General features: G+C 40.2%; 1 protein-coding gene across 2 annotated transcripts in view; it reads right to left on the bottom strand.

Annotated features, from left to right (window-relative positions):
- The window catches only part of LOC138043682 (3'-5' exoribonuclease 1-like), a 41,391-nt gene extending 34,226 nt beyond the window's left edge, over nucleotides 1–7,165 (bottom strand). The window contains exons 1-2 of one of the 2 annotated variants that reach the window (XM_068890079.1): nucleotides 6,946–7,165; nucleotides 1,883–2,099 (exon numbers count right to left, since the gene is read on the bottom strand). In XM_068890079.1, coding sequence (XP_068746180.1) covers nucleotides 1,883–2,099; nucleotides 6,946–7,121 — 393 coding nt within the window. In that variant the 5' untranslated portion in view covers nucleotides 7,122–7,165. The remainder of the gene's footprint in view (nucleotides 1–1,882; nucleotides 2,100–6,945) is intronic. The other variant, XM_068890078.1, reaches the window with a different exon arrangement.
- Between the last annotated feature and the right edge of the window lie 4,886 nt (nucleotides 7,166–12,051).

Below are 12,051 nucleotides of genomic sequence, written 5' to 3'. Positions count from 1 at the left end.
AGCTACACAAAATGCCCTGTACGTATCCTGAGCAGAGTAAAACTAAAAAGAGCACAGTCAAGTGAAGGTGAATGAGACCACATCCGGAATGCCCTGACATCACACCCAGAACAGTGCACACAATAATCACAAATGCCCGAGAGCCAATGGCCCACCAGCAGACCACAACATGTACCCATATTTTTGGAGGACAAGGGGGGTCCATACAGCGTAAGGAAATGGAAGTTTACCGGAATGTCAGATATCCCCATGCAAAATAACCTTATCTCTGACTGTACTGCCTAATCTGGAACCTTAAAGGGGCTACAGTGCTGTAGGTCACGCAATTTTAGGCAATTTCAGCACTGATCGAATGGTCATAGAATTAACTAAAATATCAAAATAACTGTTCAAAACTATAGAAGATCTCTAACAAAATGCAGGGAAGCCAAGAAGGGACATGGATGGACAAAACTGGAGAGGATTGAAATGGATTGAATTTGGGTACATTTGAAAAACGTCGGCCCACCGTTTTTCAAAATTACATCAGTCTATATTAAAATGTCATTTACAAAGCTGGAAAATCATTCTCAGTTGTTATGTGGCCGTGATTTTGAAAATGAAAGACTCTTGCTTTGCCAATTTGACGTTTAGAGCTCATAATTAACAAAATTAAAGAAAATTACCTAAAATAGCGTGACCTAGCCCCTTTAAGTTAACCCAGCCTGTATCATTTGAGTTCCATTGCATTAAAAAAGGCAACCCCAACAAAATGATCTCTTAAAATTACATGTATTATTAACAAAGTTTGGTTAGCTTTCCTTGCGTAGTAATGTGATTGTCACGCCCAAACTTTGGGGTGTCCATTTCATACAGTAGTCTCTTTAATAAATACAGAAAATGACATTCCCAAATCCAAATACTGTAACATTTAATTTTCTGACAAAAACACTGCAACTTGATCTTTTGTGTGATAAAGGTAAAGGTAGAGTCACTGCTTACGAGCCAGAAGGCCCATCAGGCCGGCGCTTATCTCTGGTTTCCCTTGCAACGACTAGGAGTATTTCTACTCCCCCCTGGATGGGATACTAGTCCATCGCAGGGTTACCCCCAGCATTTCGCCGGTACCCATTTATACACCTGGGTGGAGAGAGACACCGTGAAAGTAAAGTGTCTTGCCCAAGAACACAACACAATGTCCAGGACCCGAACCCGTACCACTCGATCCGGAGTCGAGCACTCTAACCATGAGGCCACCGCCCCTCAACATATGTGTGATCGTTCTTATTTAAAATCACAGTTTTGCTCTGTCAAACGACAGACAATTTTACCAATGGAGGGTGACTCGGGAGTCAATAAGTTAGCAACCTCTGCATCCACTAAAAAACTGCTATCGATCTCACACGGCAGTGGACAAGGGTTGTTTTTCAGCCCACTTCACAGACCGTTGATTTCAGTCTGTGGTTAAAAAAATTCTGATCAAGTGATAACGTTTTTGTGGCTCTGCGGTTTCGAAAATACCGACCACGTGGCGCTATTCCTTTGTCAGTTCCCATGGTCGAGAAAAGAAAAAAACTGAAGAAAAGTTTCCACCTGCTTCTTATTTCCTCGGAGAAAGCTTTTAATGGGTTACCCGTAATAGCTTCGGCAGGTTTTAATCGCCCTCAACATCGTTTCGCGATTTTCTCTTTGGCGAGAGTAACAGAAAAATGGCGTCATGAGATCGGTATTTTCGTAACCGCAGAGCCACAAAAAATGTTATCATGTGATAAGAATTTTTTAACCGCAGACTGAAATCAATGGTCAATGATACAGTACATGTATATTAAAAAATGATAAATTAAATTAAATTCCAGAACAAGAAATTGTCAGACAAAATTTGCAACATACATTGTACACTTACCACTTCCAAAGTATTGGCATCAACAAGTACTACAGGAAACTCAATAATTTCATGAATATAGTCTTTTGGGTTCTCTTCTTCACAAGTCCCTTGAAAATCAATGACACAGTAGAAGTGCACTTGTTTGATTCTTTTCTCCTGCTCCAACTTGGCTAGCGCTAATTTCTCTTTTTTGAGATGGTTTTTTAGTCTTTTTTTAAGGACTTTTCCAACTCCACTGTAAAGTTAATAATATTGGTAGGAATGCTCCATTAGTAATATAGAGGAAGAGAGGAAAGGGGAGGGGGGAGGGGAGGGGGGGAGGGGAGGGGGTCTACAGTGGCGAGACCACTCGCCACCCAACAATGTGGCCAGGGTTTAATTCCTGGACCCAGAGGCCACAAGTGGGCTGAGTTTCTGTTGGTTCTCTACTCTGCTCTAAGGGTTTTTCTCTGGGCTCTCCGGTTTTCCACCCTCAGCAAAAACCAGCATACAGCTTATTCCAGCTGGCTGTAAATTGTGCTCCAATGTCATACACAACATGGACCATGCAGTGGTACTGAGCCTCAGGTGCCATAGTATGCTTTTGGCTCGACGTTGTTGAGCCGCATCATTATTATTAGAGATAAGGAGGTAGAACGTGTAAGGTGCTGGACTTGCAATGTATTGGAATTTCTGATTTGAAGTCCTGCTCTGACCATTGAATAAAGTTGTTTCAGATAGTCGCAAATTCAACTTTTCAATTGTGCATTTAAAATTTTAATATGCAACTGGCCTGCCTCCAACCATAAATGTCCTTTCTTTATCAATTATTTATATATTCTTGTCCTTGAAAAGCTTCTAGGAAAATGGTTGCTTATCACTGTTACTAGAAGTTGCCAATACAGTAGCAAGTTGTAAGTGCTGTGAGGTGAGCCATAAAAAGTAATGAAAATTTTACAATGTCACGTAATGTATAACTTGTTACTTTGCAATTGTAATGAGGAAAGATAGGTTTTGTAGCAAATGAAGAAAAGAGTACAACATGATACCTGTATATACATCATCCAAAAAAATTAACAGAACCATTATTAATTTTGTTTCATTATTTAAGGAATCATACAAGTCATGCATATAGGTCCAAAGTAACACCAACAAATTCATGTCAGTAGTGATTTTGATCATTGCAAAAACAATGTTCTTTTTTAAATGCAAACTTATCAATTACTGTACTGTACATTTACAAATAGGAGAACAATTGCTTGAAAAAAAATCCAGGTTGTCCCTGTTTCAAAAGGTTAGGGCAACCAAACCCATGATTAAATTGCCAGCTGATTAAATTGCCAGCTGTGTTGAAATGCAATCACAAGGTGGTCGATCTTCAGAGCGCCTGTTAGTAGTTTTCCGATCCATGGAAGTCTGTGTTTAAGTTTTGGCACGTTTCGACCTCCATGGCTTTCAAACATGCTTTTGACACTGTCCCTTGTAATTTCCTATCTGACAATGTTAATTGCAAAAGATAAAGATACTCAAAGCAGGGGAAAATGCTCAGCTGCAGCAAATTAATTACTTTTAACTTGACGGTACTGTTGAACATTGACAATAGAAAAGCGACAGGTAAGTTGGGTGCTGCTTAACCCTTTGACGTCCAAACCGGCCTAAACCGGCCAGACTTAGTATTTTACTATGTCTAGCACCAGACGATTTTACTCGTCAATGGGAACACCTGGGAGTCAATGGGTTAAGATTACTTTCTTATTATCATTTGATTTTTTTTTTTTTTGATTTTTGATTTTTGTTGATTTTGAAGTTTGGCAGGGTTGTCCATTGTTCTTTCCTCCAACAACCACACTTTTCATTTTACCAAAACCTGGTTGCCTCAACTTTCTGGTCATCTCTGATGACTGGACTTGGTACTAAATTTGGAGTACTGATGATACCAATTAAAGCTCAACATTCTGTTTTAAACCAGAATGTAGCACACATTTTAACAAAGAGAATTTTTAAAAACACAACTAAGAACAGTTATTATCTTACTGACATCAAGGCTTTCTTTAGATAATTATTGCAAACTTGATGTACAAGCTTATATAAGAGAGATATTTTGAGAAAACAACTTGAAAAATGTAATCATGCCTAGGAATTAACGTTCTGTATTAATTAAATGTAATGCCACGTCTATGAGAATTTGGTCAAAGAAAGTATTAAAAGACACCTTTAATTGGAATTCCTACCAGTGGTTTGTCTGGGTTAAGAACAAAAAATTACTGGTACCTTGAGAATTTACTCAATAACACTAACAAATTCAGTTCAATTGTATTGAAATACACTCTGTCTGACCTTATACTTTGTTCAACTGCAGAAGTATCCAAATTACAACAGGACATGACTAGACAATAGTACTGTGCACACAACAATGCAAAAATGGGCCATTCCATTTAATATCCACCCCCACCCCCCCCCCCCCCCTTTGGATGAAGTTACCACAGATTTTAACCCCTCTGAAAAAGAACATCAAAGTGTTGAGACTGTACACTGTACACCCACTTGGAAATAGGCCAATTTTTCCTCTTTCCCTAAGAAATAAGGGCTGATTTTTGCTATAACCCTCAGAAAAAAAAAACACAAGATCGAAGCCCAGGGTGCCAACTGGCTCACTAACACTAAGAATTGTGCCATTGATGGGGAAGGGGGGGGGGGGGAAGGATTCAGGTATTTAGGGGCAGGTATTCCGGGTATTTATTCATTTAGGGCAGATCCAGGTATTTAGCAGAGGGTGTTCAATGACAGGGGGTTCCAGGGGGTGTCATTTCCTGGAAAATTTTGAAGTTTTGGAAACATGATTTCTGCCATTTGGTCAGCGGGCTTTACCATCATTTTTAAAATTAAATTAAAATGCCATTCCTTTTGCATCAAAATGTTACTAACAAAGCTGCGTAAAAACGATGCAAATCCATGATAAAAATATACTGCATTTGATGCTTTTTCAATTTTGTGTTTCATAAAGACAGGATCAACAAGAAGCATTCTTCGAGGGTACATGTATCTTTCTGCAAAAAACTTAACTACAGCATCATCATGGTAGTCAAGGGGCTTTTCGTAGTGAACGTTCATCAGAGCCAAGCCCAACAGTCTTAACTTGCATGGTTATGAATTAATTTCATTTACATGTAAGTGTGTTTATTTTATATTTTTACAAGTTTTTGACATTAGCCCTTTTAATTATTTAGGGGATTTGATGGAACCCCCAAAACCATCCCTAGATCCACCCCAGAATGTAGATATTAAATGGAATGGGCCAATACTCATAAACTCGTCCTTGTTTCGGAGCAATTGCAGAATACTCCCCATCTCTAGCCGCATGGCGCAGCCAGCAATACATTTATGCAGCTACTTGAATTGTCATTTATTCTTGATAATTCACTCAAGTTCTTGGGAAAGTGGCTACGCATCTACTCTGTTGTAATTTATTCATAATTCACTCAAGCTCTCTGGAAGGTCGCTATGCGGCTACTCTGTTGTAATTTATTCATAATTCAGTGAAGTTACTTGAGCCGTAATATCTGGTGATAAGCACGACAATAACTGGAAGCTAACCAGTTTGAAATCAGTGCCTAGGCTTTATAACTGTAGATACGAGAGCAATAGGCCGAGTTTGTTCCACCAATAATCAGACATGGCTACGAGACGGCTCAGTTCTGTTTTTTCCCTTTTTCTCACAAGTCTCAAGGGAGATTCATGCGGAGGAGTTGGCGCAGTGGTAAGATCTCTGCCTTCCAACCCTAAGGTCCCGGGTTCCATTCCCGGTCCTGCCGAGACTGTAATATTTGGCGACCTTCTTTCCCGCTAAAGTTCACTCAGCTTTCCATCCTTCCGAGGTCGGTAAAATGAGTACCAGCATGCGTGGACTGCTTAGAAGCGGCTGCAATTTGCGCCTGTATATGCTTCCAGTCCGCTGGGGGTAAATTGATCATTGTGAAGCGCCTTTGAGACATTAGTGAAAGGGCGCTATATAAATGCACCACTTTACTTTACAAAATAATAATTATTCAAATTTAGCCATAAATCTTCGTAGCCATGTGTGAATATTGATACATCGAACGCATTTCTGCGTAGCAATTTGTAAGAGCTACGCAGAATAGCTAGTGTTGTGGGGTATTCTGCAATTTAGCCCTCGTTTCTTCAAAGAACGCCCCCAAAGGGTAAGAAAGGGTATTGGTCAGCAGTTACTTCCCTGAAAATATCAGCACATAGTTTAAGCCTAGTTTTCATATCTTTGTCGGGAAAATCCCAGACGATCGGGGATTTCGCAGTTTCCTGACCGTCCCAGACTTTGCCGACAATCTCATATCTGAAAATCGCTTGACGGTTGTCCCAGATAATGCATCAGTCAATTCCAGCAGTGCCCATCCGCCCCACGGGCTAACATCCGGGCATTAGCATCTTTTTTATGGGCAAATTCCCCAGGGTGGGGACACCTAAGCTGTGTACATGCCCGGGGTGGGGGCGAAGAAAGAGGGCAAATGCTCTGCCCCCGGGATCGTCGCCTTCCAATAGGCACCTGTATTCGCAGGCTACTTTGTCTGTCAAGAATCAAGACATCTTAAATGATCTTTCATCGCATTTTACGACTGACAACTTGATCAAATGCCCTGCTGCGGTTGCCGGGGGGGGGGGGGGGGGGGGGGAAGGGATGGGCACCGCTGGAATTGATTGATGCATAAATGGAAAGTGCGCCAAACCTTGAAACTTGCAATTTATGCGATTGGTAACTACAAGCTAAAACCATCGCCGACGTCTCCGACAGTACGAATTTGAGTTTTCATGTCGGCAATGATCGCCGACGATCGCAAAAGTCTGCGACACGTCGGGAAAATAGAAACGCTTCCTATTTTCGCGATTCGTCCCCGACCATCGCAGATTATCGGGAATGCCTACGATTTATGGTTTTCATTAGTCGGCAAAATCTGGGACGGTCGGGAAACTTCGAAATCCCCGATCGTCTGGGATTTTCCCGACATAAGAAAACTAGGCTTTATGATCTAGATGATCATAATATAATTGCGTTTGGCAAAAAATTAAAAAAAAAAAAATTGTTGACCCACCGAGAGTCCAGGCCAAGTTCATCAAGGCAGCGTTTGACTTGAGAGTTCTCCATCCTATTGACCTTTCCATTCGCAATTGAAATTTCCTTGTACACTGGATTATCAAGACATGGTGATTTGCTTTGCTGTGCGCTTTCACTTTCGTCGTCTTCTTGAACAACTGAACCTTCCGCCATTTTGGTTTCGTTTTGAGAGCCAACCGCTGGACTATAAAACCGCTAAAAATATAAAACCTTTCAACTTTCCCGCCCGGAGGGGAGGGGGGTGGGGGGGGGGGGGGGGAAGGAACTCCCTTATATGGGCTATATCGGTATGTCCGGCCCCAAAGGGTAGGGTTTTTCAGCCGTTTTGGTCATAAATAGGGTATCGATTTTGGCTAATTTTCCGCCATTTTGGTCATAAATGGGGTATCGATTTTTGCACTCTAGTCTTGAATTTGTTTTTTATTTAGAAGAAGCTACTTCTTTATCATGTCCCCTTCTTAGTCAAGTCACCATAAGGTAAGGACGCATTCTGTAGTTATGACGGCACATTATGTAACCGTGTTGTGGAATTCTGAGCTCGAAACTTTGACATGCAGTCTTATAACCTACCTAATAAAAGCTGATTAACATTGCCTTTAACATTGGTCTCCTTGCATACGGAACCTGCGCCCGCAGTGCGCGCGGCAGTCAAAACCGTGCTATCCTGTCAATCATTTGCCCCTTCACCGGAAAACAGTACATTTCGGTTGTTCGTAAATGACATTGTTGTTGATCTACGCAAGGACGCGGTCAAAGTCTTTATTCGCGAAGTTAACTCAAATAAATATCGATACGGTTTTGCCGTCTTCTTGCACTTGATTCGAAAATACCAGCCTGAATTCGTCTTAGAATAGTTAGAAAAAAGCACAAATAAAAGCCAAAGCACAACAGGTCACGTTCGAATTCTGCTCGCCGACAACCCAAGTTTGTTGACAAAAAAATTGCCAAAAAATGTTTTAAATGGTTTTCTGGCCCTTTATTACTAATGGCGCTCACGTTCATTTTAAATGGAGTATCGGGAAAGAAAAATTGTCAAGCTGATATTTTTTTTCGCGTGAACATACATTTTCAAGTAGCGAAAATTTGTATGCGCACTACAAAACGTTTACTAACCATTGCCCGAAGGAACACCTTTTAGAAGCTGCAAGGAAGCCGCTGATGAATTTTGCACAAAAACCTCGGCCCCTAACACCGGAAAGCCAGACTTGGAAAGTTTTTCAGTGGAAGGCTCGCTTAGGAAGAGTTTCTAGAGCTTGCCCTCCCGCAGGTCGCCAGAAAGGTGCAAACAACCTGGTTCATGTCTGAAAAGAGCAAGATCTAGAAGGGGCAGTCAAAATTGTGTTTCTTTTATTGTGCGAAAATTTATTTTTCCCTCAATCCCAAATAAGAACTTGCTGTGTCTTGCAATTCAACAGTGAATTGCTATTAGGCAAATAAGAGAATCAACATCAACAAAGAGGCACTCCCAGGGGTTTGGGGAAGAAAAGAACATGGCTAATTTAAACTGGGGAACAGAGTAACATACATACATACATACATAATCTTTATTTAGCGTTGATAGAAACACTTAGCTGAAGCTATTTTACAGGTTTTCCACAAAATAATATTAAAGAAAAAAAGAAATATATACATAAAAATGTAAGAATATGAATAAAATATCTAGTATCTAAAATTTCAAAATTTAGGTAACTAAAATTTAATGTTCCTCACTGTTTTTTTCAACAATATCAAAATATTTTAAGGAACAAGGGAAGAAAACCAATTTAAATTTAGGGATCAAAAACCTGGGAACAAGTTTGAAAGTAATTTGGGGAACAAGGAAACACAAGCAAATATGTAAAGGGAACAAGGACTCCTCTCCCCAGGAGGGCCTCATCAAATGTTCTGCGTCTATCCAACAGCTCAAACAAGCTATTCCAACAATTTTTGAATGACCAACAAGAAAAGAACACTCTCTTAGAGAAATACATTATTATAATAACACTTAAGCATGCGAAACAATGCTCAGATGCTTACGAGCACCCTCATGCCCATGTTTGTAAAAAAGCACCATGAAGTATTCCTTGTGGCTGGCTGGTTTAGGCATTGTTTCATCTTTCAACATTGGGCAAAACCAAATCAACTCCATTCTCAGAGGGCACTGGGAAAAGAAGCTAGAAGAAAAAACTGGCCTTGATCCAATTCTCCGAAGGTAATCTTTACAGAATAAGATCATAGAAGGAACACTTTTGAGTGCCAACCTTAAGCCTTTTAAAACAAGCGCAAACAATATTAATAGTCTTTAAATTCACAAAATGTCAAACAGCATATTTTAGTCTCATATTCAATTAGATTTGGCTGCAATGTTCCTTAAAACTATGCAGAACTATTTACCATAAAATGTGGAACATTTCCTGCCTATCTAAAATATGCCGCAAAAGGGCTCCAAAAAGCAAACAGTTAAGTTTTTAGATTAAGATACACAATACCTAAAAATAAATTACTTGATGTGATCAAGACATTGAATGACCAAGCAATAAACAAATGGCAGCAATGTATGTTAGGTTCACAAAGTGGGAAAAAAATATTCCTCAACTGATGTTTCAATATGCATTTAAATAAATTTTCTATCAACAATTCAAGGGACTGACTTTTCACTGGTATTGATTTACATTTCCATGATAAGTTTGAAAGTGAATCTGGCAACCACAGTGCCGTATGAAATGGGAAATAACTTAAACAAACTCTTTAACTAACATTTACAAGGGACACCATGATTGATGCCCTGCGAAGAACAAAGATTAAATTGAAAGAAGAGTTGGTCTGGAGTTTATCCACAATGGACAGTTAGTGGCTGCATTCACCAATGTAGAGAACAAACACATCAAGTTTCTTGTCAAGCAACCAGGTGTTCAAGGAGCTATTCAATTTCCAAAGAACTATGGTAGTGTGCAACAGTACCTGGGTGAATTCGGGTACCTGGTCTGAAACTGAAACTTGTGGAGCCAAACAACTTGTTGAGCTAAGTACTTAAACTGGGTAGATAATTATGGTACAACTAGTGTCTATTCAACCAACAGTTTATTCCTAATTTTGTGTACCATTCACTTAGTGGGTTCACTAAATTAAAATAAAAACTCGCCTAAGTTCATTTAAGTGGATTCAAGTCCTTTGAAATCATCAAAGTTACTTTGTTGCCACCAGGAAACAAACGACAAAAAGTACAAGCACTAAAGACAAAACAGCTCACAAACAAGATCACAAAAGGCAGGGAGACTCCGTTTTTAAAACCAGCAAAACGGACCGGGGCTACTCGAAGTCAACTAAAAAGGTGCTGAATGCTACGTAGATGTTTGCAGAAAGATCGCAAGTTGTAATCAATGAAAGAAAACTCAAAAGCAGATCTGATAGACGATGGTCGCTGCAAACGACTCCCCAAGCACATGGAACACCACGACAGGATTGTTTGTTGTCTGGCACAGCAGATGAACGAAAACAAAAATTGTGCCCCTCACTATTCAAGTTCTCAACCCAAGACCAACTCTTGCCCAAATACAACAACAAATTGGGCAGCAGGCAAGATAATCACACAGCCACCAAAGAGGTGGCACATATTAACGCCAGCATAGCGCTTCACCTGAAGTTCGATCATGATGGACACAAACAAAGGAGCAGAAAAAACTTCATATTGGTCAGACGACCAAATGTGATTGATCAGTTATCGCGACATCAAATGTGCCTCTGATACAGTACAAACCAAGTAGGCGACTTTCGTCGTAAAAACTGTTCAACTCACCAACGTCTGCTTCTTCTACAGGAAAAAAATAAAGTTCCAAAAAGCGATCCTGGTTGTTTAAATCAACATGCTAGACCAAATCCATAAACTGGATAAATGATTGCCAGAACAATGATGTTCATTTTCTTGTCTCGCTGAGTTCAAAGAAAGCGGACGCGTCAAGAGAGTCACAACAGAAGGCCTGAGCGAAGGGTCCACCGATCAGAACTCAATCAGAATGTAAACAAATTGGAGCGTGACGTCGCGATAGCACAAGGATAGCACAGTTGTTTCCCTCTCGCTGGAATTCTGATTGGGTCTAGATCGTTGTAAAAGGTTCAGTTACGCTTTCACACGTTGATGCAAGGCCTAAACTAGGGAAATAATTGTAAGGCAGGTCTGGACCAGGGTATTGAGTTAAGGGGTCAGGTTCATAAATAGGGTATCAAATTTTTGGTCAGGGTCATAAATAGGGTAGGGGAAAATCGCGGTCAGGAGGAAGGGTTTCGGGAAGCTGGTTTCGGGAAAGCGGGCCGCCACACCCCTACCCAATTTGTTCTGGGCGTACCTCCACTACAAACCTCGTTCCCAGGGCTTTTCTACCGCCGAGCCCGGCTTTCCTGGAAGGGCTGATAGAACGGTGATGTGAATAATTTCCGAGCCCCAAATTCAGTGTCGGTTATTTTAACGGATCCGGAGTCCGCGAAGGAACTGACTAGATTTTTATTTTCACGACGTTTTCGAAGTCATCGTAACTCCATTATCAAGTGATAAATAAATACAAGTGCTAGAGTTTAAATAGATGGAAAGCATAATTTGCATACTAGGTTTTGTAAAGAATGTTATACAAATAACTTTGCCTTGATTGGGGCACTTTGGACATTTAGAGAGGGTGACAATTCCCTAATGTATAGCATTTCATAAATTAATCAGTCATGTTTAGTCTTGCATTTTCGTAAGACTTTAAAGTGCTGATTGATATTATCAGGCAAACAATCGTGTTTATCATAGTGAAATGTTTCTTGATGCTAGACGAATTAAATTTATGTTCCTCACAACACCTAGTATGCAAGTTATGCTTAGTTCCATCTATTTAAACTCTAGCACTTGTATTTATTTATCACTTGATAATGGAGTTACGAGAATAACTTTTAAAGAAATAAGATGATTGTCTCGCCGACTGATTCTTGGTTTGCGTTTTTTCCTCAATCCCTTAAGGGCACTGTTAGATTTAAGTTTTCTTTTTCCAGAAAGAAAAATGCACAATAGAAAGCACGTGTCGGTGTTTTGATTGGGTGATGCACAATAGAAGGCACGTGGCGCTGTTGA

Source organism: Montipora capricornis, chromosome 3, assembly GCF_036669925.1.
Source record: "Montipora capricornis isolate CH-2021 chromosome 3, ASM3666992v2, whole genome shotgun sequence".
Lineage (NCBI taxonomy): Eukaryota > Metazoa > Cnidaria > Anthozoa > Scleractinia > Acroporidae > Montipora > Montipora capricornis.
The sequence above is the reverse complement of the archived record's forward strand: the minus strand, read 5'-3'. Positions and strand labels throughout refer to the sequence as shown.